Raw genomic sequence first — 27,787 nt, 5'->3', positions numbered from 1 at the left:
GAGTACTGACACACTTCCTCCAATAGAGGGTGTCGTTGCTTTGATTGAGACTGGAGTAGTACTTCCACAGAGGACCGAATATTTATTAGGATGTGGTTACGGTTAAGTATTTTATTACTATATTTCATTACGTATTTTAACAAAATGTAGCTCCTATTGGCATGTCACATAATACAATATATATTTATATAAATATCACACAGTATATGTGATGTTGCCATTCATTTGTGTAAAGTGTTACTCAACACTAATTACTCAGGTATTTCCTGTAGGTTACTTATGTTGTAAGACTCTTTCCAACCACCATTCCTCAAACAGGTGATTTCTCAGGTCTGACAGCTTCAGTTAATGATCAAACCCTCATGGTAAAGTTTCCATAGCAACCGCCATTAAAACAAATCACATATCAGGAATTCAACAGCCAAGCATACATGTCAGAGTTTTGTTTAGACAAGACTTTCATCACATTCTCCCCCCACCCCCCCTTTTACCTGGCCCCTCACTGCTGGTATGAACACAATGTATGAGAGTAGATGGCCTAAAGGTTCAGCATTTTACAAAAAGACCACAGGAACTGCACTTTTTGTGAGACTGAAACATGCTCAAATGTATGCACCGTGCGTCAAATCAATAGCTTATGGAGGATGTATTATATCGATAACTGGAATATGCCAGGCTGCTTATATGGAACAGGTAAGGAAGCTGTCATGCAAATTTACCATGAAACCTGTGGCTAGCTGATGCACTGTGACCCCCCCCCCCCCTCCCTCTGTCAAGTGTGTATGAAGCTCCTCCCCTCACATATTGAGTTACCTGGGAGGCATCTGTCACTCACCTGCTCCCACACTCCCTCCTCGGCAATTGCTCCTGGGAACCAGCAACAATTCTCCGTGTCTGTGTGTGGTGCTAAGGCAGCAACAGGAACACTCGCAGGTTTGGGATTAAACTCTCCGATACAAACTTCTGCACCATTCCTGGTGCGGGTGTCTGCTGATCCGTGGCAGGTTGATGCTTCTGTCCCGCCCATGTTGGTCACCTTGAGCATCCTGTGCGGAAAACACCAAAGTAAGTTTCTTTCTTTGTACATACATACTTCTTCTGCTATCTCCATGGTGGCTTATTTGGTAATTATTTGCAACATATATTTTAATTTTAAAAATATGAGAAAGATTCTCAGAGTACATTAGAGTACATTGAAATGATAAAACTGTCAAGTAATACCATTAAAGTGTCAATATACATAACTCTGCATTATCTTTTTAAAGCTAAACTTTCTTGATAAAACTCTCAGATGTTCCTTGTGAAGAAATGACATATTTCTATGTAATCATTCTGAAATTACACAGATATCCACTTAGTTTTGTTGTGTATTGTATCGGCTATCCATAGAGTTAGGTTGCTCCACTTTAAATATGGACAGGAAGTGTTTTACAGCTTCTATATCATTTGCCTGAATAACCTCATAATGTGCTACACATTAACAGTGAAATGATAAACACTGATTTGCTAATTTGTTTAAATCCCAGCACAGGATTGTACTCCACTGATGACAAATGTAAAAAAATAGGCTGTGTTGTGTTGTGTTTGAGAATACAGTTGTTATGAATCCAACAGCACCAGCTGGGATAAGTTTGCATGCAAAGATATAAAACCAGATAAGTCTTATCTCTCCGAAAAGGCTTAGTCAGGTACCGCGGGTAAAGTCCACATTGCTCAAGCTTATAATTTCTCCAGAGATATTGTATAAGCAGTCCATGTTAACACTTTGTCCGCACGCTGTTTTGATACATCAAATCTTTGAGCTATTGTGTTACCACGGTAACAATCAGTCCAACTTGACACATGAGGTCATTGGTAAATAGTATTACAGCCTGGATTATTTAACTATTAATGCACTAAACAAGCGCATCCTGAACAGGTCATGCATATTCAATGTTGTATTGCAGCTATGGAGCGCTATTTAATGCAAGTGGCGTCCAAAGTGCAGCCTAGGGGCCATTTGTAGTCATTTGTGGTCATTTGTGGTCATTTGTGGTCATTTGTTACCTCCGAGGTTATGTTTTTGTCGGCATTCTGTTTCTCTGTTTGTGTTCAAAATACCAAAAGTTCTCAATGGATTTGGATTAAATTTTCAGGAATTGTTGGAAATGGGGGTCGAGTGGTTAACGCGCAGGCCACACAGTTGAGTTTGCATGTTCTCCCTGTGCATGCGTGGGTTTTCTCCGGGTACTCCGGTTTCCTCCCACATTCCAAAAACATGCTAAGTTAATTGGCGACTCCAAATTGTCCATAGGTATGAATGTGAGTGTGAATGGTTGTTTGTCTATATGTGCCCTGTGATTGGCTGGCGTCCAGTCCAGGGTGTACCCCTCCTCTCGCCTGAAGACAGCTCGGATAGGCTCCAGCACCTCCGCCACCCTCCTGATGACAAGCAGTAGAAAATGAATGAATGAATTAATGTTGGAAATGGCATATGAAAGAACTGATGACATTTTGGGGGTGATACCAAATTCCAAATTTTCCCAAAATTCACCCTTTTCCCTAAAACTAATTGCCTGCCACATTTCTCAACACTCAACACTTTCAGGACATTCAGGATAACTATATTTATTACTACCTACTGTATATTTAGCATAGTACAATTTCTAGCCATTGTCATAGCTAGACACTTGCCACTATTATGTTAGGTGTGCCTAGCATGCCAACGTTAGCAATTAAAATATGTAGATAAAATAAATATTCATAATATGGGTGGAACTAAGGTGGTTTCTGCTTTTCTACTAGTTTAATTCATAGATATGATGTGGATAAACTCGAATCAATTAAAGTCAAATTGCTAACTCGAAAATACACTCTAAGTGACACAATTCTCAATGATCATAATTGTGGTAGGATAGTGTAGGTTGCATCTTGAGGGGGGCAGAAACTGAACCAGATTATGTTAAAGCTAATCCAACATTTGAGCAAATCAGAGGCCACTTGAGTGATACAACAGCCGCAGACATGAAACGCAACAAGAAAAGGCTCGCCTTAGCGACGGGGCTGCGAGACAGTTGTCTAACATCATTCCCGCAGATTTGAATATGAAAACATTCAGTAGCTTTTGAAAAGGGTGCAATGGAGACACATGAGCACTCAGATGGCTTTTTTGTGCAAATACAGATATGATTACCTCTGTGGCTGGCATTGTTAAACCAAAATCACCTTGGGTTTTGTCGAGGGGAATAGTGCAGAGGACCTCTTGACAACACCTGACACCTAAGCTGTCCTCCTCCACCTTCACCTCCCCTCCGAAACCTGGCATTGTGCCTGGGGCGGGAACAAAAGAGCTAAGAGACATAGAGAGATAAGGTGACTAACGTAAATAAAGTAACTTTGCTTTAATAAAAAATAGTGATTTTCTGGGGGTAAGGAGCTACTTTAGAGCAAAGTGTTCTCAGAAATGTAGGTTGCGGCAGTGAAAGTTTGGCTTTGTTCTTTGTGTGCTTTGTATAATCTGTCATCCACACAATGCGGCCATGTGAATGGCGGCCATCTTTTAATGGGAAATGTTTAATGGGGAATGTTTGCATGGCACAGGACCAAATATTTCAATTACTTCACAAGTAGGTAAGTCAACTTCACAGGTAACAGAGGTTCAAAATTATACAGTCAATTTGGCAATTCATTTTGTGAAATAATTGAAGTAAGTATGAGGTTCTGTTCTCATATTAGCTTGAGAAAAAAAATTGCTACATCAATGTAATTTCTCACACGTGTCACAATGGAAGTATTGTCTATTTTGTTTTATGGACGTCCTAGTTTGTTTGTTTGTTAACAGCAAGGGTACTTATTAAGAATACTATGTCTTTTGTTGCATATTTCACATAGTATTTTAATACTAAAATGAACCCTGTACATTTTATCCTGTCTTGTTAACTTACACTAAACAATTCAGAAGTGTACAGTGCACAACAAAGACAAAACAATAGCATTGACGCGCTGTACAATAAAATTGACTCTTATTGAACTTGGTAATAGTAATGGTTTTATTTCATTTCAATCAATCATCAATGATTGATTGATTGATTTCATTTGAACATGCATCAGATTACAATTGAGTGATCACATAATCAGTTCACAGTTCCACATGTCGAAAAGGAGTAGGAAGAAGCAAAGCTTATTAAATCCTACCCCTCCATCTGTTACTTTTACAATCGGTAACTGTTACATTTGTTCACTTCCTGCATTCAAATTTGCTTATGAAGCGACTATTATTGCACTTTTCCACAATGAACAACAGTGTTGCATTCATCAAATATGTTTACTAAACTACCAGCATGACAACGCTACAGATCTTTGTAAAATTCATCAAAGAAACAACAACGAAGACCAAAAACGGCCATGATCATGACCATGACATCAGAGCATCATCATCACTGCATTACCTGTTGTGTCTGATGTAGTGGTGCAGTGCATTTTCAAAGTCAGTGTCAAAGAGAAACAAACAACCCGTTTTGTTGTGTAACAGCTCGTTAGGGTCCACGGTGAGAGGAGCCTGTGTGTGTGCTGGTATGTGTTATGTAACATCATGAGGGCAAGCCTTGACAGACAACGTGGAGGCTCCACGCTCAGCGTTTACTTCTCTCATTTCCTACTCCTGTTAATCACCCTGATTTGTCTACTCGGGGGCCATAATTGTCAACAATTCGGCTGACTGGATATGAAACCAAATGAAAATAATAAATGTGTTTATAGTTGTACTGTTTGCAATTTAGGAGACAGCAGGCTGACGTTCCTGCTGTCTGCTATTGTGACAGATGTGTCCCCTTAACTATACAAACTGCACAAGCGGTTCTGGAGCTGGGTCAGCTCAGAGGGAGAACAGACTTTTTTAGCAGATGACACCTTACATTTTTACGACATGTTTGGGAACAGAAGGGGGATATCAGATTCAAAGATTTGCAAGAATACATATTTATATTGATGGAAAAACCTGTTTGTTCCTTCATCCAATTTTTTCTGCAAAAATCGACAATGCACTTTTTAATCCGGTGCGCCTTATGTGGCACTGAGTTCCAAAATATGCTACTTGAGTAAGCACTCCGCTTGATTGTGGGACCATTCTCCATTGACACAGAGATGCAATATGTACTTTGCAGCGATAAACCAATTAGAAAACAATACGTAATATGTGCAGTACATATGCAATGCCATCATTGCTGCACAGCCACCTGACTACAAGACTGACTCCGACAATGATGAGAGGGAACCCGGAAACTCTGTTTTGCGTCCATAGGCTTTTTTTGTGGACTGTTTAGTGGTGGTTCCTACACTAAGGTGGGTCGAGTGGTTAGCGCGCAGACCTCACAGCTAGGAGACCAGGGTTCAATTCCACATTCCAAAAACATGCTAGGTTAATTGGCGACTCCAAATTGTCCATAGGTATGAATGTGAGTGTGAATGGTTGTTTGTCTATATGTGCCCTGTGATTGGCTGGCGACCAGTCCAGGGTGTACCCCGCCTCTCGCCCGAAGACAGCTGGGATAGGCTCCAGCACCCCCGCGACCCTCGTGAGGAAAAAGCGGTAGAAAATGAATGAATGAATGAAAGTTGAAGGTGTTGCCGAACAGTTCAGGAAGTAAGAAGAACCATTTTGTTACAGTTTTTTTTAAATAAAGTATTCTTTACACCTTAGACTCCTTTCAACCGTATGTTTTAGCATGTGCCTTAAACTACATTGCACCTTGTGAATGTGTTAAGTACAGCAATAGACCCTATTGAGAAACATTATGGATAGTTTTATGATGTGCACATCATAAGGGTTTTGCAGGGGGAGGAGTGCACCATTGGAATGTATGCTGGTGCCTCAACACAGAGCATCAATCCGATTTTCGAGACTACACAAATGCATGTCAAGTATGAAAAATGTCATGTATCCAACTTCTCATCATGTCCCTGTACTTCTTCAGGTGGATGTCTTGAACCATGAATGTCTTGGGATCTCCAACAAGGCAATCCAAGTGAGTGTGGTTCACATTCCGGCCTCTCCTTACATATTTACCTTTCCCTCCGTTAGCTCTTTAGTGCAGGTGACTGTCACAGCAGCCCCAGAATCACTAACCCAGTATGTACAAGGTGGTGCAGGTCATGGACCTTGGGCACAGAGCGCCTCTGTTGAGAATTATTTGCTTTGCCTCGGCTCTTGGCTCCAGCTTCCCACCAGGGCCCTCCCTCCTCCTCATCCCCCCTCTCTCCCTTTTCCACTCTCCCTCTTGCTTCCTGGCTGGTCCATATGGTCGGAATCTCAGGCTAATCTCACGGACACTCTCCATATATGTCACTAATGTTTTGTGGTCTTGAGCTTATGAAGAAGTAAAAGTGTAGTAGTTTGAGTGGGGCAAGATGAAGGGAATGCAGCGTAATCCTGTCTCCTCTTCTTGCCATTGCAGTGGAGTGGCTAGATCGGACAGCAAGATCAGCGCCAAAGCCCTCTTTGGTAAGTGATAGCATTCTTTACCTCCACCAAGGCACCTATAATTGGGTTTGACTTGTTTGTATGAAATGTACCGTTTTTGATGTATTTTATATATAAACCTGTATTTTATATGTTTTTTTTCCCTTTAATCTTTTAAATTTTTGGTGACAACTCCATTTAGTCACACATACATTCATTTTCTACCGCTTATCCTGTTAAGTGTCAAAGTTGAGCTGAAGTCTATCAGAGCTGACTATGAGCGAGAGGCAGGGGTACAACCTAGACCAGGGGTGGGCAAACTACAGCCCGGGGGTCACAACCTGGCATCATGGCTTGGGCCAAACTTTTGATGGTTTAAGTAGTTGTTTTATTATTATTGTTATTTGATATGGTCTGCTGTTTTAAAAGTGCTCCTGAAAAAGGGACCCAAGCACATATAGCAGATTGCATGACACTTTTACAGATGCAATCGTTCCTAGACTGATCACCAGCCAATCACATGGCACATATAGACAACCATGCACATTCACATTAATACCTGGGCATAACAGGTTATGAATTGTGTTAAATAAATTATATTACATATCCTCTTCTGTTTGGGTTCAACTTGACCCCCAGTCCAGATGGTCGACATTCCATCAGCGATTTCACAAGAGTCAAATGTTTACTTTGGTGGAATTTATACTTTACAGTATTTCAGGAGTGATTCATTAATGGCCTCTTTATAATTCTTGCTTTTATTCCACTACAGAGAATAAGTCTCAAAATCGTATTGGTCACCGTTTCTTTTCAAGAGAGTACTTGAATAAAAATAATTGTCCCATGCTATTATTAGCATGTGGTGTTTAGGAGATGTACTTTATGTCAGTAACACAATGCAGGCAATAATATCACGGGAGCACAAATTATATGCAGGAGTTGAATCACAACTTGCAAATGCAAATGACTTTTGCAGGAAATCTGTCGCTGACATTAAGGTGCGTGTTATTGTAACCTCAGTGTTGCTGTGCGACAATAACATTTGTTTCCATGCATGCTGGAAATGACTTGTTGTTGATTATAGAGTTGGTAGCTGGGGCCTACCCCAGCTGACTTTGGACTTTTCACTGATAACCAGTCAATCACAGCGCACATACAACCTTTTACAGTCATGGCTGGAAGTTTTGACAATGCCTCATATTAATTTCCACAAAAGTCTACTGCCTCAGTTTTGATCATGGAAATTTTATACTCCATATATAAAGACTGACAAAATGAATGGCCCTCTTAGTCATGAAGATAATGTTAATCCCCAAAACACTATTTCCACTGCATTTCAGTCCTGCCACAAAAGTTGATTATCTGGTTGCAAGTGCATCTGTTTGCGCAGTGAGGCAAATACTTTTGTAACATGGCCTAGTATCAGGAAGGACGGCAAAAAAAACACTTCTCTCCAGGAAAAACATCAGTGACAGACTAGTATTGACAAAATGTCCAGGGTATGAGCTCCTGAAGACTGGGGTGAAGTCATTTTTTTCTGGTGAATGCCATTTCTGATCGTTTGGGGCATCCGGAAAAAAGTAGAGTGCTACCATCAGTCCTGTGTGATGCCAAGAATAAACCGTCTTAGAGTCATAATCACCACCTAGATTAATAGAAAAATTGCCCAAAATGTCTTGTTATGATGGCAATAAGGCGTCTATTCCAAGCTTAAGTGTGTCTGTCTATATAGTGGCTGTTATTTGGCATTAGCAGAGTGTTCCTGTTTTTAAAGTCTGCTTGGAACAGGGTGGGGATGCCCACGTCCTGCAGGTGAATAAAAGCCTCATTGAAAAAGGGGAAAAGACGAGGCAGACTCTGCCTCTTTCTCACCTCTCTTTCAGCCCACTCCGCCTCAGACTTTTGCTCACTGTGGTCCCTGCCAGCACTGCCCCTCCACACTGTGGATAAAGAGGAGTGTTGTACTGCACATGACTGGGAAACATGCCCCATTTCATAACATGACAATTTATTTCCATGCTTGGCCTTTCTAAATTTAGAGTGTTGTCTATGACCGTAATACTGGCATGCAAGATGCTCCCACACCGTTTGGCTGCACCTTGCCATCTGTTAAGGCACTAAGTCATCCAAAAATCCACAGAATGTGTAAGTGTGGTGATGAGGTATGTTGTTGTCCTTTGGAGCTTGTGTGGCAGATGGTTGCCACAACATTCTGTCTGCAGGAAGAGAGCAGCATGCCTGTCCTATTGTGTATTATCAACAACAGCGTATATTCACCTGCTGTTATACACAAAGTGCAAAGTTCTAGTTTCAGTTTGTTGTATGCAAAACTTGACACAGCAATGCAAATGATGCTTTATCACTCACCCCTTGTGGGACAGAGCAAGGAGGCAGATACAAGCCAAGTATCTGCCATGCAGGATATTCACCTCTGGTCTGAAAGCTCTAAAACCTCCACAATGCACCCCAACAAAGACAGACATACCCCTTCGGCTGGCAGCACCTTGTCTTGCTGGTAAAACGCACATGGGTGTCCAAAGCGTGGCACAGGGGCCATCTGTGGAACGTGACTTATTGCAGAAATTCATTCATTTTCTACCGCTTATCCTCACAAAGGTCGCGGGGGGTGCTGGAGCCTATCCCGGTTGTCTTCGGCCGAGAGGCGGGGTACACCCCGGACTGGTCACCAGCCAATCACAGGGCACATATAGACAAACAACCATTCACACTCACATTCATACCTATGGACAATTTGGAGCCGCCAATTAACCTAGCATGTTTTTGGAATGTGGGAGGAAAACGGAGTACCCGGAGAAAACCCACGCATGCAAACTCCACACAGAGATGGCCGAGAGTGGGATTGAACTCTGGTCTCCTAGCTGTGGTCTGCACGCTAACCACTCGACCGCCGTGCAGCCCCTATTGCAGAAATAAAATAAGATAATAATAACAGCCTGTGACACAATACATGCCAATTCCACAACTTTACAGAGTGAAAGATGAAATATTAAAGTAAATATTGCATGTGGACATAACCACACATCAACACATCTTAATGTTGCTAAGCCATAAAAACAAAAGGCATCTGTTGCCACATCAGGTAATGTGGGTCACTGGGCTGCTTAAGCCATTGGATAGTGACATAAAATCGGAATCAAATCAAAAACAATCTCTGGCAGTTTATTTGCATTCAATAAATGTGGGCCACATCAGATTGATCCCAGCCAAAGTATCATTTTGATCATCTGCCCAGCAGCCATGTTTATCACCGGTCATTGACTGTTGGCTGCTGTGAGGATCCGTCCTTCTTCCCTGCTAAGTGGCTCTGTGAATTGATTGCCATAAACGGCATTAATAAGACATGGCGGCCAGCTCGACTTTCAGAAAGACATCTGATACTTTTCTTTCAACTGTGTTGAAGCAAGCAGGAAGGAATCAGCTGAGAGGGATTGGCAGGAGGTTAAATGCTGACGTCATTTGCACATGATGGCATGGACGTGAGTTGTCCCTTTCAGCTTTTGTTGACGTCACAGAGTCTGCAACAAGGTGTACTGTAGGGGTGTAATGGTACACCATAACCAGGGTTCGGTACCGATCTCCCTTTTAAGGTCACGGTTTGGGGTCATATTTGGAACAGTAGGAAGAAATTGCAAAAATTGGTAATAGTAATGGTAATGGTAATGGTTTTATTTCATTTGAACATGCATCAGATTACAATTGAATGCATCACATAATCAGTTCACAGTTTCACATGTCCAAAAGGAGTAGGAAGAAGCAAAGCTTATTAAATCCTACCCCTCCATCTGGTACTTTTACAATCAGTAGCTGTTACATTTGTTCACTTCCTGCTTTCCTAATATAGTTTAAGTTTTTTTTTATTAATTTATTTTTTTATTTTATATTTGTTATGTACCAAAGTACGAGTTGATTTGACCATACAGTGACATAATCGGGACCATAAGAACTGTCAATATAGTGATATATATAGCACATCATGACTGGTTCAAGACTCTTCATCCTTGTATTTAGCAAACACCAACTACTTAAACTGCTTAACGTTTGAGCTTTAATAATTTTTTTGTTATGTTTTTAATAAGTTATATAAGCTTTGTTTTATAGGTACAAATACATGTACCGTTACACCCCGACTGGAACCAAACACTTTTCGTGAAGCACCGATTTCGTGAAGTGTTGTTCAAACTCAGCCGCTTTGTGTCACATTCAACATAAAGTGCAGCATGTGCTGGGAATCGTGCGGTATCCAAGTGTTTGCTCTGCTGGGTGGGGAGAAAAGACATCTGGCACCGTGATCTTGATAGCAACATGCTCTCATTTAACTGTAATGGTTACCTGCAGGCTATTCACCTGGTAAATAGGTCAGCGAGCACACTGGCACGCTCATGTGCCACTTTAAAAACAATGCAGTCACATAAGCGCAACTCTTTTGGTTGTGGCTACGACACGAGACGTGGGAATTCTAATTTCACAACAATAATTAGGAAGGAACGTTTCTTTCTGATGATTTTAGGTTCTATTTTGATGCATAGAAATATGAGGCATTTTATTGCTGGAATTAAAGTGCGTAGTGTGTATGACAAGGATATTCATTTGTTTTGCTCATGTTCTATGTTTTTTGTTCACTTTTTGTTTTTGCCATTACTATTACATTGCTATTAAATGAAAAGATACAAAACCTGCTCAGCTAACTTCAGTTCTATTTTAAGGCAAAATAAATAGTTTTTCATTCCTATGGCAAAAGAGTGAACAGAGTCTGGGACTCCCCAAAATAACCTACCCTAACCATGAACGGAGGTTCACTGTGCCATAGCACTGGTTTAAAACATTTTTCTCTTTACCAGTGAGAACCTCTGACGTATACTATTGTATTCTGTAGAATGTTAACTTAACTCATTGGCATAATGTACTGTATACACTAATATACCTGTACAAACAGTATGCTAGTACCTTTAAACCTCGGTTTTCGGACGGCCAAACATTGGTTGAATACCCAAACAAAGCATCCACATGTTGGTCACTCAGAATGGGTTGTTGTTCTTTTACAGATGAGACACTATAGACAGATTTTAGACCAATGATTATTATGGTAATGGTAATGGTAATGGTTTAATTTCATTTGAACATGCATCAGATTACAATTGAATGCATCACATAATCAGTTCACAGTTCCACATGTCCAAAAGGAGTAGGAAGAAGCAAAGCTTATTAAATCCTACCCCTCCATCTGGTACTTTTACAATCAGTAACTGTTACATTTGTTCACTTCCTGCTTTCCTAATATAGTTTTTTTTTGTCATGTATCAAAGTACAAGGTGATATGACCATACAATGACATAATGGGTACCATAGTAAGTGTCAATATAGTGATATGTATATATAGCACATAATGACTGGTTCAAGACTCTTCATCCTTGTATTTAGCAAACATGGAGTATGGTAGTTTATTTGTTCATGGAACGTACACAGAACAATGAACAACGTATTTGTCCAGCCAATCATAGGGAACATATATTTTTCCTCCAAATAAGCACAGTGTGCCGTTTCCTAATGGTGCGCTCAAGTGCTGTTCTTTTATAGTGGTCCACATGATCATTAGATGTGCCACCTCTATCTGGGGCATTGCAAGGTGTAGCACTTTATTGTTGGCATTAATAACATGCCTGTGATGATAACAATGAGGAAGCTTGCGCCGTGCCGCTGTTGTGTAGTGACCATCAGTGATCTCTGACTCCGCCATAAAACCCTTCCTGTTTTTGAATGCTTTAATGGAGCACTGATGTCGGCTTGAACAACATGATATAAAGTGTGAGGGCATATCAGGTTACACCACTCTTTGATAGCACATTTAATAATTAACTTGTCTGATGTGCATTTCACAACTCCTTTGGGAGTTGACTTTTTGTAGAAAATAAGTCTTTTAATTGGTTTAGTTATATGAAATAATTAATACTGAATTGTTACAAAATGATATTGTTTGAAACATGTGATGTCCCTACCGAAAGTGATCTTCACATTTTCCATTAAGTGTACATGACAAAAATAAATATTCACAGAGTGGGTGTTCTTCCTTATTGCCCTGCTGGTCTTCTCCGCCCACACACTTGCGTCTTTTCTTCATTCATTCTATTGCAGATTGGTGCAACATGTGGTACCCAGGCAAGTGTTGTTGTTATTAATGTTACTGTAATTAATGTTATTTTTTTACATGGATTTTTATTCTTTTTTTTTACAGAGCAGAGGAAAAAGTATTCCAACTCCAATTTTATTATGCATGAGACGTCCCAGTATCATGTTGAGGTAAGACCACCTGTGTTTGTGTTGAATTTAAAGGGACTGAAGTTAAGAGAGGGTCAACAATTTTATATCACGATTGAGGCTTTATAAATATCACAAAGGACGGACAGTTACTGCCCGGTACTATATATGACTGATGAAACTAAGGATGCAAAATATGATGTTTTTATGCTGTACTTGAATGGGTTGTTTACTATATGTTTTTTTCTATATTGTATATTAGATATTTATAATTTAGATTTTTATATATATATTTTACAACAATATTTTTATATGCATTTGTGGACCTTGTAAGTGTTTAGGCTTTTAGATGTTTAAGACATTTTAGATGTTGTGTTGTTGGTATTGTCGCACACTGTCGACACCATTGCTTGCAATATTTTCCGATCATTCAAGTCTAGAAAAATATAATTCATAGATTAATATATATTTTTTAAATGAAACATATATTTTATATATTTCATGTCATGCAGCCATCCAGATCTATAATCTGCTATATTTTATACATTGATATTCTCTTTGTATTTATTTGTGGATAATGACTCTCACTGTGGTTAGCTTAAGTCCCAAAGCTGGAGAAATGGCTTCATAACCTTTTCCAGACCGATAGATGTAAATTAAGTTAATAATAAATGTTTCATTTAAAAACTGCATTTTATTTTCAGCCATGTTGTCACTGACGAATATTTCAAATAGTTTGATGATCTGATTTAACAGTGACAAACTAAATGAAGAAATCACGCCATTGTATGTTTCTTCTACACTACCCTTTCTGTCCTCAGCATCTCTCCACCTTTATCATGGACAAGACCGAGTCCATCGTTACTGTGGACGACGCCATCAAGAAACTTGCCCTTCTTGATTCAAAAGACAAAATTTGGACCCAGGAAATGCTCCTGCAAGTCACTGATAAGGCAGTCAGGTTGCTGGACTGTGATACACAGGTGGAGCATGGTTACATAAAGTGCAATTAAGAAGTTAATGAACACTATGTGCGTTGTAAATGAGAAAATATACTGATGTATGTAATAGCTATGAAGCCACGAGTACTGTAATTGATATGCTGTCGTACATCCTTATTATATATTTATGGCCACGTTTCAATGTGTGTTTCTAATAAATCTCTTTGTAAACAAGGGGTGTTTAGAATATTCCAACAAATCTCTTTTCTCTCTACAGGAAGAGCTGGAAAACTTCCCCCTTACTACAATCCAAATGTGTCAGGCCGTGCTGAATCAGACACGATACCCCTCCGTGTTGCTACTGGTGTGTCAGGACAAAGAGCAGCACAAGCCTGACATTCACTTTTTCCACTGTGACCAGGTGGAGGTGGGTGTTGCCTTGAATGCGTCACCATTTGCATCCTTTATTATCTGTGCCAAACGAAGGGGCCAGTGCTGAAAACATGACATTTCTTTCTTTCTTTCTTTCTAAATTGTTGGTCTATGCTGACTGCAATGTTTAAAAATAATTAGCTCCACTGTGTTTCTCTCTGACCTAGGCTGAATTGGTTCATGCAGATATAGACAGTGCCCTCGGAGACAACAAATATGGCAAGAAAATGAGGCTGCAGACACTCAAGTGAGAGACACGCACATAGAGCTATAACGTATCAGAAGGTCTTCACGTTTTCTTCCTCCTCCAGAATTAACCAGGAGAAAATGAAGAGTCACAGAGAGACCATCCTTCCCCAGTCGCCCCATAAGGGCCCCCCTCTTGCGAAGGGACGCGTTGCTGCTCCAAACCCACAAGGTGAGACTAAAGGATCTATACTATAATGGTCTAAATATACATGTTTAAATAAAATGTATGAATAGTATGAAATAGGATGAATGGTGTTTATGTATGAACAAGCTTGATGTGAATTACTGTAGCATGAAGCTTGATAGTATATTTTTATAAACAGGTTTGCACCAGATCTTGTTTGTATCTGTGTTTTGAGGTTACAATGAATGTTAGATGTATTTGATGTTTTACAATACAACTGTAATGAATCAGATTTTAATTGAGCTTTTATTAAAGTTGAAAGTAGGTGATTCTAAACAGAAAAGCTACTAACAGCGTCTAATGTTTTGTTATGTTCGGTCATGTTTTCTGGTCTGAATGCTCCATCTAAACTAGTAAAGCACATCCTTCAAATGTATTTGACATTGTGTGCAAGTTAATTGTAGTTGGGTATAGACAAACCATACATGCACTACAATACATTGTATTGAATAACAACATGATTAGAGACCTTTCATTATGTATATTATGTATAATATAATTCATGAGTACTTGTTTTGGTTTTCGGGTGCAGACAGACGATCTTCTGGACACAATGACCCAGAGACGCATGAAAGGTTGGCCCAACGCATTGAGAAGGATGTGGTGAGTCTTTTCTCCATCACCAGGATGTTGTGGGCTTAAAAAAATGATTATAGAAATGCCTTAGTTCACTTACTCTCTTTTAACTCACAGTTACCTTTATGTGTCCCGACTTTTGATTCTTTGTTTATGTTTTACAATAAAGGAAGTGAGGACATAGGTGGACACATTTGATTGGACAATTGACATGAGTTTAGCACTACTCAAGGACAAATGATGATGATGATGATTGGCCAAAATTTGCAGGAAAGTTGCAGGGATTGAACAAAATTGAGGGGTTGCGCAAAAGAGATTGGTAGATTTTTGTGTGAATTGCTGTGATCACAATAGTAAATTCAATGCACCGGACACTCGAATAACTGTAAATTAATAATACAATAGATCGAGTGGTTAGCGCACAAGCCACACAGCTAGGAGACCCGAGTTCGATTCCACCCTCGGCCAACTCTGTGGAGTTTGCATGTTCTCCCCGTGCATGCATGGGATTTTTACGGGCACTCCGGTTTCCTCCCACATTCCAAAAACATGCTAGGTTAATTGGCGACTCCAAATTGTCCATAGGTATGAATGTGAGTGTGAATGGTTGTTTGTCTATATGTGCCATGTGATTGGCTGGCCACCAGTCCAGGGTGTACCCCGCCTCTCGTGCCACGACAGCTGGGATAGACTCCAGCACCCCGACGACCCTCGTGAGGATAAGCAGTAGAAAATGAATGAATGAATGTTGCATTCACAAAGACAACAATGATCAGTTTTGATTGACTAAGCGGTATTCATTATTTATTATTATTATTATTATTGTGGTTGTCGTTAGCAGTGGTGTATAGCTGTACTACATCAAATTGTTTTGTACATTTTTTCACAAGTGTCTCCATCACTTCATCATCATCCTCTTCTGTAGCAAATCCTCAACTGTGCCCTGGATGATATTGAGATTTTTGTGGCGCGGGTGCAAAAAGCAGCTGAAGCCTTTTCCCAGCTCAACCAGCGCAACAAGAGTAAGAAGAATAAGAAGAAAGGACCAGCAGGTCTGTCTCCCTTTCTTCTTCTGTGGCGACAACAATGAAGTGACAATATGTCTGATATTGCTCACGCTGCCATGTTTGTATCTCTTTGTGTTCTGGGACCGTCATCCAGTGATGTATGTGATGGTGGGAAACACCAGAATGGCTTTTGTCTGAAAATGCTCTGTTTTCATTGAGGGGGGTATTATTATTACTCATTGTTGGTAAATTTCCATTGGGGAGGACCTGATGTGTACAGTGTATTTTAAACATTTTGTACACAAATTGGTGCAAAAAGGCAAAAAGGTGCAATGTAATAATAATACCTTACCACGCTGAGTAATGTTTTAACTCTCTGACAGTAGCATATTTTGTCATAAGACCTTGTTTTCTGCATGCCTCATCAGTGACCCACTAATATTTGATGTTATTTGAACACATCAATTTGTACCAACATTGCAAAGCAAGACACATATGCTGCACAATGTCATTTTCTCTACTCTGGAGCATCATGGATTTGTCGATTTTAAAGATTTTGTGGGGGACCAAAATGAGTTGAAAGTGGAACATTTTAAAGATTTTTTTGTGGGGTGTAATTGAATTGAAAGTGGATATTATTGATGAACAGATTACTCTTGTCTGGGATAGGTGTAGCTCACTTGTGACCCAAAATGAGGACAAGTGGTAGAATAGATCGTAAACTCCTCATATTCAAACAATATTTCTGTATCCCTGCATGATAGGCTCCAAGTTGAGAAATCTTGATTGTGGCACATTCTTGCTTGTGTTACCAGCAGCCAACAATAGTAAAGCTAAGTACTTAGTATTACTCACAGGTTACTGGAGAGACCTAAGCTTTAGCAGAGATGGTAACACGGTGTTTAGGTTCATGTGGTTTCCTTCAACAATGTAACTTTAACCCTTCCCCGAGACTGCTGGTAACACTGTATTGAAGTGTTCATTGTTTGTGGTCTTCTGTGCTTGTTCACAGAGGGCATGTTGACCCTGCGAGCCAAGCCCCCCACTGAGGAAGAGTTCATTGATAGCCTGCAGAAACTCAAGCTAGCCTTCAACCTCTTGGTGAGATATCACAACTCCTAAGCCACCCTCCCTTTTCTCCTCATGACCTCTAGTGCTCATTGGCTCTGTTACTGGATCCCCTGCAGGCCAAACTGAAGAAACACATCCAGAACCCAAGTGCATCAGAGTTGGTACATTTCCTCTTTGGCCCTTTGGAACTGGTAAGAACTACACATCTATGTTGATACTATTCCATGCTATTCTTTAGAAGAATACATTTTTAAAATCCTGGCACCACCAACTCCTCCCCAAACCGCAGCAATAGTTAACACACAGGTGCAGCTGCACTTACATAACATTGGTTTCTCAAGCTGCAACCACACCTTGCTGGATAGAAGCAGGCTGCAGTGATTGACGGTGTCAGCAGTTTGAAGCTGAATATACTCAAGCAGTGTTTTGCCAACTGGTCTGGCTGCAGGACTCACCATCACCCACGACACAAATTGTGGGATTTTTTCTTGTCATATCTAATATTTAATGAAAAAACTGTACAGTTTGAATTAGGGTGGTGCAAAATAAGTAAATGGGTCAAGTTTAATATCATTTCAAATATAATTTCATGATCAAGGCTGCACGTTGGACAAGTGGTTAGCACGCCCGACTCACAACTAGGAGATCCGAGATCAATTCCACCCTCTGCCATTTCTGTGTGGTTATCTCCGGTTTCCTCCCACATTCCAAAAACATGCTAGGTTAATTGGCGACTCCAAATTGTCCATAGGTATGAATGTGAGTGTGAATGGTTGTTTGGCTATATGTGCCCTGTGATTGGCTGGCGACCAGTCCAGGGTGTACCCCGCCTCTCGCCTGAAGACAGCTGGGATAGGCTCCAGCAGCCCCCGCGACCCTCGTGAGGATAAGCGGTAGAAAATGAATGAATTAATATCTTACAATACTAATCAATTACGGAATAATAAAGAAATATCTGGGAAAGGCTGCCAGATTGGGAAAATTGTCATTTGACTGTACAACAAATATATTTAATGTTCTAAAAACAAAACGACACATTTGAACACTAATAATAATCCATTTACCTGAGTGTACAGGTGCTGCAAAGTTGTGGAAGTCCTGAGCTGGCGCGTTCGATCATCTCTCCCCACCTCTCCAAAGACGCTGTTGACTTCTTGCGCGGTCACCTGACCCCAAAAGAAGCCACCATCTTTGAGCTTCTTGGGGAAGGCTGGACCAAACCAAGGTTTTTAGTCAATATTGTACTCATGTTTAATAAATATGTATGTTTAGTCACGTTTAGAATAAACATTCTTGTTTATTCACTCATTCAGAGCTGAATGGCCGAGGGATCAGTGTGCTCCTCCTTACTATCCCAAGTTCCGCAATGGTTGGGAACCTCCAGCTGAGCTCTTCAAGTCGGCCCCATGGGAAACAGAGGGTCCCAATGGGCCTCTGGGTTCCCCCATCAGCCCTGACTACAGGAAGCACTCAGCTGAAGATGTAAGAATACAAGAGTGGATTATGGGTGAATGCATGGGATGTAATGAATGAATATGGGAATACAATCTTAAATGTACATCTAAAAGTGATAACAATTTATTTGGTTTTGCAGTTTTATGGAACACATTCCTCAAACTCATCCAATGGGTAAGAAATGAAGTCCTTTACAGATTTCATAAATGTAAACCAACATAGGCGAGGCAACTAATGTACAGTACATCTTATCTCTCAATAGATCATATAATGGGATGCCCCCCACCCGAAAATATGCCAAAATCCGCTACCACTTTGTAGCGCGGAATGCCAACGAGCTGTCAGTGCTGCAGGATGAAATTCTAGAGGTAATAATGGTGGCATTTCCACATTGTGCATGTCTACATAGAACCACTGTAATTATACAATGTCGGCACTGTTTCTGTCAGGCAGCATAGCTAAATTGTGAGAGGTGTGTCTCTCAGGTGATAGAGGATGACAAACAGTGGTGGAAACTACGGAATCGTAGCGGCCAAGCAGGCTACGTCCCCTACAACATCCTGGATGTTGTCAAGATAGAAGAGCCTGATGGCATTTACAGCCAGGTAACTTGGAACAAACACACCTGAACCTGTATTTATTGCTCATATTCCATTTGCTTAGAACTTTTTATTGCCTGTAAAATGTAGCATTCGGTGCATCTAATGAGGTACGATCTAATGAGATCCAATGCAGCCGTTGTATGAACTGTCACTGTAAAAGTGGTGCTAATTATAATTATTATGTTGATTATTGTGGTGTACAATGGCACTGCATTATATTGACAGATGTTTCCATTATTTTGCCACTCATAACCGAATAAGATAACCAAGATATTACAAAGATCTTCTACCGTAAGAAGGATCTTGTGACTGTATACACAACAGCAAATCACAGTAACATTCATTCATTAATTAATTTTCTACCGCTTTTCCTCACGAGGGTCGCGGGGATGCTGGAGCCTATCCCAGCTGTCTTCGGGCGAGAGGCGGGGTACACCATGGACAGCCAATCACAGGGCACATATAGACAAACAACCATTCACACTCACATTCATACCTATGGACAATTAACCTAGCATGTTTTTGGAATGTGGGAGGAAACCGGAGTACCTGGAGAAAACCCACGCATGCACGGGGAGAACATGCAAACTCCACACAGAGATGGCCGAGGGTGGAATTGAACCCTGGTCTTCTAGCTGTGAGGTCTGCGCGCTAACCACTCGACCACCGTGCCGCCTCATAGTAACATGTTTATGGATTTTGCAACATGACTGCACATGTATTTAGCACATATTTCAGACCATCAGAGTAGCACCAAATCAGTAGTTAATGAAGCAAAATGATGTCTATTTGCAGCATGGCTATAGTGCATCATCCCCAGGTTCCCTCAGCCCAAGTGATAGTTTCAGCAAAGGTCGACACAAAGACAAAAGTGAGTAATGTCCCAAAATTCAATTTGACTTAAACCAACAGACACTCATGTCTTCCGTATGTGTCCCTACATGTTTCAGTGATGGATGAGGTCAACAATGAGCTTCTCATGATGATCACCGCTAACAAAAGCCAGCCACCCACCAGGAAGTTTCGTGTGGAGCGAGCAGCCGCCAGTCAAGTGCCACTCACCTACAACTCCAGTCCAGAACAAGTCAAGACTTGGCTCAGCGAAAAGGGATTTTCTAAGCCGTACGTCTTCTGCAGCACTCGTGCAACACGAAAACTTAACAATGTTTTAAATTACTCTTACCTTGTTGACCATCCGAAAACAGGACAGTGGAATGTTTGGGCATCCTGACTGGAGCTCAGCTCTTTTCTCTCAACAAAGATGAGCTGAAGGCGGTGTGTGGTGACGAAGGTGGTCGCGTCTACTGTCAGATCACTGTGCAGAAAACACAAATAGAGGTCAGTCATTGAAATCCGGGCGTAGCCTTTAGCCATAGCCAAAAAATACCACACTATTTCATTCATCCATCCATCCATTTTCTGCACCGCTTAATCTCTTGAGGGTCACAGGTATGCTGGAGCCTATCCCAGCTGTCTTCGGGCGAGAGGCGGGGTACACCCTGGATTGGTCGCCAGCCAATCACAGGGCACATATAGACAAACAACCATTCACACTCACATTCATACCTATGGACAATACTAATGTAATTAAAAATATACAACTGGCTATCCAATTATAAGCTGTTTCCTAAAAATATCTTTTTACAAAATAATGTTGTTTTGATCATTGGTGAGGTAGTGAGTGCTATGCTGAAACAAGATGTTTTTAATTTCAGAGTAATTACACAGTAATTGCACAGTAATTTGCTGTTTCCTCTTGTGGAGCATAATCCTAACGACAGTAGCTCTAAGATACAGAATGATTTTGTGGATGACAGTATTTTGCTCCATTACTTAACTGTGTTGTGGCATCTTTGCAGAAGACGAATGGGGACTCTGAGCTTCAGGAGATCATGAAACGCAGACAGGAGCGTATTGACTCAGGCAGCACAGACTGAAGCTTCACAACATCCTCCCTTACAATTTCATAATCAATCTGCTGCATTAGGACATACATAACAGAGCATATTCACATGTTGTACACATTTTAATTGTATATTTATTTTCTATCTCTCAATGTGGATGTATTCAAACTAATTTGTTGTCGCTAATGTTTCAATGTGTGTGGACAAACAAATGTCTTATGTACAGTTTTATGTGTGTGTGTGTGTGTGTGTGTGTGTGGGACATGCATGTGCAGTACAGTATGTGATTGTAGAAGCATTGTGGTCCATGTTGATGCTTTTTTTGTCCATATCGCTAATGGTACAGTTTACTTTGAACATGCAAACAATTTACATAGCAGTACATCACGTTTACACTTGCACAATTCAACATGTCTGAGAAGTAATATTGCAGCTGTTAAGTAAATAGGAGCTTGTTGCATAATTTGTGCCAGGATGTTTGACATTTTCTGCGATGTAGCCAATGATTTGAATATTAGTGTTTACAGTGGGAATACATGAAACACTGCTAACAGAAATATTATCATCCTTCTTATTATTATTATCCCTTTTGACAACCTGACTTAGTGTTGACTAAGGATGTATTATGTCTATGTTGTCCAAGTGTTGCAGAGTGGACAGGAAGGGTCAGGGTTGCCACAATTACCCTTTTTGTTTTTTGTGAAAGTTAAAATACGGGAAATTTACAGGAAATTAATAAAGCGGTAAACCAAGCGTTGACAGGTGTGACCCAAATTCAAGTCCATAATCACAGAGAAATGTACAACAATTCTGAATGGAGTGTAAAATCTTGTGAAATTGTGGTTATCATTGTTGTGTTGTATTTAGGGAACCAAAATATCAAAATACATTTTCCCAAAACTGGACTAAAATGGACTGTACATATGATGCAAAATGACCTGATTAAAAGTTGGTAAATGTGTGATACCAAATAGTAGTCTTCATGTTTTTCACTGAATAAATAGTATAACTAAAGGTAGACAAAATGCATTTAAGAGACTAACAATAATGACACACATTTAACACTAAACAGTATTTAAAATAATTTTCAAACCACCTTGTTATATTATTTACAAACAATTAGTGGCATTATGTTGTTTGTGTCTCCAACTCGAATCAGTCAGTCACATAAGCTGCAAATAACAGCAAAACAAGTATATGAAAAGCTCGGGATGAAAAACAGAGTCCATTATATTCATTCAAAATACATTAGTGGGCTGCAATATTACATTGATTGTTGATTACATATAGTGACGAAATTGTCACATTCAATTGTTGTTCCATGGAGTAGGACAGGAGGAGTAATGCTAAGCATGTGCAACTTGTTAGCTGTCTTTGTTGGTATGGACAGCAAAAACAATGTGATTTGACCAGAACAGTAATAATAATTTACAATGAACAAATCAATCAATCACATATCCTTAAATGCAAGAATACAATCATTTATAAAGATACGCGTCAAGCCAGAGTTCCCCCGATGTTTTCAATGACCTGGAAAAAGAAGTTTTTTCTATCATTAATTATTATTTAGAAAATGCACGTGGGAATTAGTATCAGACTTACTTGATGACATCAGCCAGGCCTTGCCTCAGGGACTTCACTTGGTAAGGAATCTTGTGTTTTTTACAGAGAGCATGCACCAGCGGCGCCACCCGGTGGAAGTTGTGACGCGGCATTGTTGGGAAAAGACTTGCAACATAGAAAAGACACTTCATTCAATCCTTTTAATGAATATATACCTTGTATGACTCACTGGTGTTCAATCTGGAAGTTGAGATGTCCACTGAACCAGTCATTGAAGAAGGACTTCTCGATGTTGCAGGTGGCTTGTAGCTACATCCCATAAGAAACATGATGAGCATGATGCAGCAAGTGGAGGTGATGTTGATTTCTCAGCAGGTACCTGCATGGTGAGCCAGTCCTGATGCTTCTCATGGTCGATATCCATTGGCAGGTGATTCATCTGAGTCACCCACACAAACCAGTGGCTCTCCAGAAACCTGTCAAACACAGAAACACAGCTCAAGTATTTTACTATGTCATACAATCCAGATTTTAGTGCATTTTATTTTACATGAATGAATGAATGAATGAACCTATTCTAGGCAAATAAACGCCTAGTTCAGACTACAAATTGGGAGGTGAGCAGTAGTGGCCTCTGCAGGCAAATGTGGTAATTACAGGACCCAGGCTATTATTACTGTTCCAAAATTCGGGCCTCGGGTATGCTGGAGCCTATCCCAGCTGTCTTTGGGCAAGAGGTGGGGTACACCCCAGACTGGTCGCCAGCCAATCACAGGACACATATAGACAAACAACCATTCACACTCACATTCATACCTATGGACAATTTGGAGTCGCTAATTAACCTAACATGGTTTTGAAATGTGGGAGGAAACCGGAGTACCCGGAGAAAACCCACGGATGCACTGGGAGAACATGCAAATTCCACACAGAAATGCCCAAGCGCAGAATCTAAGTGTTTAAGATGAATAATGACATTTGAAGAGCTGTCATGTAAGGCCTTGTCAGCACAGTATGTTGCTTTTGCTAGCTACTAAATAGTTTTCTTAATGTAATTAAAGCTTCCTTTAGGAGAGCTTCAGGCTTCAATACTACTGATGATTTAAAGTCATGGCACCCAGTGGCTACAGTACATTAACTGGCCATAAAACAAGTCCTTTTAAAAAGCGTGACCCTCATTGAGTGACTAAATCACTTACCTGACAAAGATGATGAGCACTATTGAGCCCAGAAGACCATAAAGGGGAACATAACAGCTGAAGTAGCGAAGGTAGTAAGACACTGACCAAGCCATATCCTGAACGAAAAGGAAAGCTGCTTAATGTGATGGTTACAAGGCTCATTGACACTTATTATATATAACCATTATGAAATATTATATTATGCATTTAAAGCAATACAGGACAATGCAGTATTATTGTAGTTTAGCAATGTTACTTGCCAAGGTCTGTGAGTCCATCACAGCTTTTGTCTTGACTCATTGTTAAAGCAATGGGGACCGAAGGCATTATTGTCCGTGTTAAAATCTGCTCTAACTTCATTAATATTTATAGTTTATAATAGTGTGCTAAGAAGTTAACTACCGTTCTAAAATGCTAAATAAAATGCTAACTTGCTAATTACAGTTCTAGAGAGCTAAAATCCTTGCTAGCTAGCTAGTTGACATTGTTTAGCTAACTGATAATTCACATTCTAAAAAGTGAACTTGTATGCTAATTTCCCAACATTGTAAATTGGGTTCTTATGTGTTATATAACATGGTAATTAGCTAGGGTGACCATTGTATCCTTGTTCAAACATATTGGTCCTTTCGTCACATTTCTATGTATCTATTTCTATGTATTTTCCTCCTCCTTCCTTCCCCCTTTCCATAATGGCGCCCCACAGCCGCACCTTGATGATGCACAACGTTTTGTCAACATTGTGGGTGTTGTTGGGGATCAAACTTGCAGACACTCAGCATTTCCGAGTCAGAAAGGTAGTGAACAAACATTTATGTAAATTTGAATGCATTCTGTACAGCATAGGAAGGCACAGAAGAGCTGACAATGATCTACAGTCCCTTATCCAATCAGGATGCACAACACAATGTGTAGGTTCTCCCTTAACCAATCAGGACGCAGATACAACACATGGGTTCACCCTTCACTGGTGGGCTAACTAACAAACATGCCAACTAACTACAACACTTATGAACTAACTACATAGCTAAGCTGCTAATAGGCTATTGTTCTAACGAGCCAATAAACAAAACATGCTAATGAGCCAACTAACTACCGTGCTAATGGGCCAAATAAGTAACCAACAAATGCTAATGACCTTTTTAACTAAAATGCTTGTGAAAGTGAAATAAGGTGCTAATGTAATTTAATAATGTGAAAATCACTCCACCAATGAGCTAATTAACTCATCAATGTGCTAATACGTGAACTAATATTCTCATGAGGTAAGTAAAAGATCCTAATGACTCTAGAAAATATAAGAGAAATGAATGAGAATGAGTATCTTACCACCCAGTCACGTCGAGATATCATACCACGGATTATTTGAATGTGGAAATAAACTGGAATTAACAGTGGCGGTCCAACTAAAAAACACAAAAACTTGTCATTGGTTCATTCTTGACTATGATAGTTATTGGAAAGAATACAAAAGCATACCCAGAAAAAAGTAATGATGCTGATGGTTGTAGGGCATACGTTTGATCTTTTTGGTGCCATACTGTGGAAGACAAGAGTGTTCAGTTAGGATGGTAAATGATAAAGGTGTGGTACTCTATTTGGAGTGTATGTTAAGGTGTGTTTCGGTATTAAGCCTGTATGTTAATGTGTTACTGCATACCAGGGGTGCCCATTACCTTGATTGGGATTGAGGCCCATTGTGTGTCCCCTCCTGATTCATCGTGTGAACACCCCTACTGTATATGGATATTATGTTAAAGTGCACTACTGTATAAGGATTGTGTGTTAAGGAGCGTTACTGTATATAGGCTGTATGGGAAGGTGCATTACTGTCTACTGACTGTATGTTAAGGTGTTTTCTATATATGATCTGTACGTTGAGCATGCCTCCACAGGCTGGGTGGCTCCAACAACAAAGATGCGCAGCATGTTGACATCAGGGTCCTTGCTAAAGACGTTGGGTTTAGCATGATGCTGGAAATGTCGATGATTCCACCAGTTTGCAGAAGCTCCCTAATGCAAAAAAAAGTATTTGATTTCACTTCATTGGATTTGTAAGAACAGATGTGTTACCTTTAAGTGTCCAATGAGAAACTTGTGGGCGATACGATTCCATGTGGACTTTTTGAATACAGACAGGTGACCAAAATCATGCTGCAACCACCCTGCCTGGGACTTAAAGTGGAAATAATAAAGACAAAATTAAGTGTTGCATAAAAAAAGTAATTTGAAAAAAATTACAATTTCAATCAAACTTAAGTGGTCTAACTTTCGGACATGTGCCAACATGTGATGTATCTGTCAGAAAAATAAAAGCACGGCCAACACAGTATGGGTGCATGTTTTGACATACATTCACCATTTTATGTGCAGCGATGCACCATGGTGTGTGCTAATGTATTCACATGAATATACATTAATCAGTAAGATCACATTCCTCCTCTCACCTGTGCAATTGCCAATAAGACAGCACAGAACAGTGTTAGGGGCCAACGGGTGCCCCAGAACCACACCAGCATCCAGGCCAGGATCTCCAGCAGTAGGATGTGAACCAGGTGGGCTAGGAAGAAGACGGGCTGGGCTCGAAACAGACCTTGGTACTCTGCTTGAGCACGTAAAGCCTGGAAGTCCTTTATGACTGTAGCCTAAGAGAATGGAGCACAGAATACTGTACAGATGCATTATTCCGAAGTTACCGCTGCTTAACATCAGTTTATCTTTCTGTTCCCGTACTGTCAAAGCATTAATTCTGCCTAGCAACAAGTGAACAGTAACCAGCAACAATAAATGAGCACTTCTGTTGATCTACTTTTCCTGTACTTGCTATGCCCCTTTTCCACTGCAAGGTACCAGTGGGCCTGAAGGCATCAGTGGGAAGGAGACATGTTAACAACAGTAGTGAAGGAGAACAAATGTCTACTGTATTTACATTTCAGACATGCTAAGAGGTTTATTTTATTCAAGAGGAGACAGAGAGGGAAGCCACATCAAAGTAGAGACTGTGGAGTGTACCGCGGCAGCTTGGAAAAGAAAAGAAGTGTACCATGCAGTGGAAATAGGGCATAGGTTGATAAATGACTGATTTGGTGTTTGTGTCGTTCCTCTTCTATATTAGAACAGCACAGGGAAAAATAGGTCAACAGGTAAGCTAGTGTCACCAAAAAGTGCTAATTAATAATGCAGCAGATTTGTATGTGTTTGTTGTGTTGTAATAATTCTAAAAGTCAAAGATAATTCCTACATTTTTCTGTCTGTCCTGACTGGGCTCTGTCTCCACCAGCTCTCCAACCAGCAGTGGCTTCAGAAAGCGTTGCACAAACTTCTTATCGGAATGAAAAGCAGTGAATGCATCCTGGACACGGGGGGCGTAAACAATGAGAAGATCGTTAATCGGAAATCAAGATATGAGCAAAGCATGTGTACCGTTGCATCCTCTCCAGCATAATGGTGGATGACCTGAAAACCTCCAGGGTGCCGCCTGGCCCACTGTGTGATGTTGTAAACCTTTCGATCAATGACCAACCACTGATCATTCCTGCTGCAGTGTCTCTGGATCTCCTCCCAGGTGTAAACCCTCTTCCCCATCTCCGTCAGCTGGCCACTCATCCTCATTGTCTCTACACAAAACAGCTCAAGTCAACACTCTAAAAAGCCAAATATTCCAAGAAAAAGAAGCAACAAGGAGCTTGCTTGACTTGTTGCTGTGCGCACTAGTTTGTAACATAAGTGAAGAAGGACAAAGAATAGAACAGGCACACAAATAATTCATGCAGAATTGGATATGCAGGTTGGTGATCAGTCGTCTGTGACAAAATGACTAGAAATGCATCTGAAAGCTCTTCTTAATGGATTAAAGGGCACCTATTATGGTCTGCTTTTTCCACTTTTCTGACCTATAGTAAATGCAGTCAGA

General features: G+C 40.4%; 2 protein-coding genes across 4 annotated transcripts; one reads left to right on the top strand and one right to left on the bottom strand.

Moving 5' to 3' along the window:
* Positions 1 to 856: 856 nt before the first annotated feature.
* Positions 857 to 22,095, top strand: eps8l2 (EPS8 signaling adaptor L2). 3 transcript variants are annotated; one of them, XM_058075948.2, is made up of 21 exons: positions 857 to 1,065; positions 5,952 to 6,002; positions 6,432 to 6,478; positions 12,687 to 12,751; positions 13,531 to 13,692; positions 13,928 to 14,077; positions 14,250 to 14,329; positions 14,394 to 14,500; positions 15,048 to 15,118; positions 16,017 to 16,143; positions 17,111 to 17,199; positions 17,286 to 17,360; positions 18,246 to 18,394; positions 18,483 to 18,651; positions 18,764 to 18,798; positions 18,887 to 18,992; positions 19,110 to 19,229; positions 20,022 to 20,097; positions 20,177 to 20,348; positions 20,432 to 20,564; positions 21,086 to 22,095. In XM_058075948.2, the coding sequence occupies exons 2-21, from the start codon at positions 5,968 to 5,970 to the stop codon at positions 21,161 to 21,163; spliced, it is 2,046 nt and encodes a 681-aa protein (XP_057931931.2). In that variant the 5' UTR covers positions 857 to 1,065; positions 5,952 to 5,967; the 3' UTR covers positions 21,164 to 22,095. The 3 variants fall into 3 exon arrangements, with proteins under 3 accessions (XP_057931931.2, XP_057931930.2, XP_057931934.2); XM_058075947.2 differs by lacking the exons at positions 857 to 1,065; positions 5,952 to 6,002 and having other exon boundaries at positions 6,240 to 6,478; XM_058075951.2 differs by lacking the exons at positions 857 to 1,065; positions 5,952 to 6,002; positions 6,432 to 6,478 and adding an exon at positions 12,543 to 12,610.
* Positions 22,096 to 22,295: 200 nt separating this feature from the next.
* On the bottom strand, positions 22,296 to 27,486 carry fads2 (fatty acid desaturase 2). Its single transcript, XM_078789091.1, has 12 exons — positions 27,298 to 27,486; positions 27,116 to 27,226; positions 26,322 to 26,519; positions 25,948 to 26,049; positions 25,762 to 25,887; positions 25,354 to 25,414; positions 25,204 to 25,280; positions 23,893 to 23,990; positions 23,073 to 23,169; positions 22,923 to 23,002; positions 22,733 to 22,858; positions 22,296 to 22,660 (listed from the first exon to the last, which is right to left on the bottom strand). The coding sequence occupies exons 1-12, from the start codon at positions 27,484 to 27,486 to the stop codon at positions 22,609 to 22,611; spliced, it is 1,317 nt and encodes a 438-aa protein (XP_078645217.1). The 3' UTR covers positions 22,296 to 22,608.
* Positions 27,487 to 27,787: the final 301 nt, after the last annotated feature.

The sequence above is a fragment of the Doryrhamphus excisus genome, linkage group LG1 (genome assembly GCF_037039965.1).
Source record: "Doryrhamphus excisus strain RoL-2023G ecotype Guam linkage group LG1, RoL_Dexc_Guam_v1.1, whole genome shotgun sequence".
Taxonomy (NCBI): Eukaryota; Metazoa; Chordata; class Actinopteri; order Syngnathiformes; family Syngnathidae; genus Doryrhamphus; species Doryrhamphus excisus.
Note: the sequence above shows the minus strand (reverse complement) of the source record. Positions and strands in the feature narration are given on the sequence as shown.

Excerpts from the sequence above, each read along its gene's own strand:
- eps8l2 (XM_058075947.2), top strand. The coding sequence starts at position 6,385 with ATGAAGGGAATGCAGCGTAATCCTGTCTCCTCTTCTTGCCATTGCAGT. Across the intron at positions 18,652-18,763 it reads GGAAGCACTCAGCTGAAGAT|TTTTATGGAACACATTCCTC; the intron begins GTAAGAATACAA and ends TTGGTTTTGCAG. Across the intron at positions 19,230-20,021 it reads CTGATGGCATTTACAGCCAG|CATGGCTATAGTGCATCATC; the intron begins GTAACTTGGAAC and ends GTCTATTTGCAG.
- fads2 (XM_078789091.1), bottom strand. The coding sequence starts at position 27,486 with ATGAGGATGAGTGGCCAGCTGACGGAGATGGGGAAGAGGGTTTACACC. Across the intron at positions 25,281-25,353 it reads GCATCATTACTTTTTTCTGG|TTGGACCGCCACTGTTAATT; the intron begins GTATGCTTTTGT and ends TGTGTTTTTTAG. Across the intron at positions 23,170-23,892 it reads GTGCTCATCATCTTTGTCAG|GTTTCTGGAGAGCCACTGGT; the intron begins GTAAGTGATTTA and ends TGTGTTTGACAG.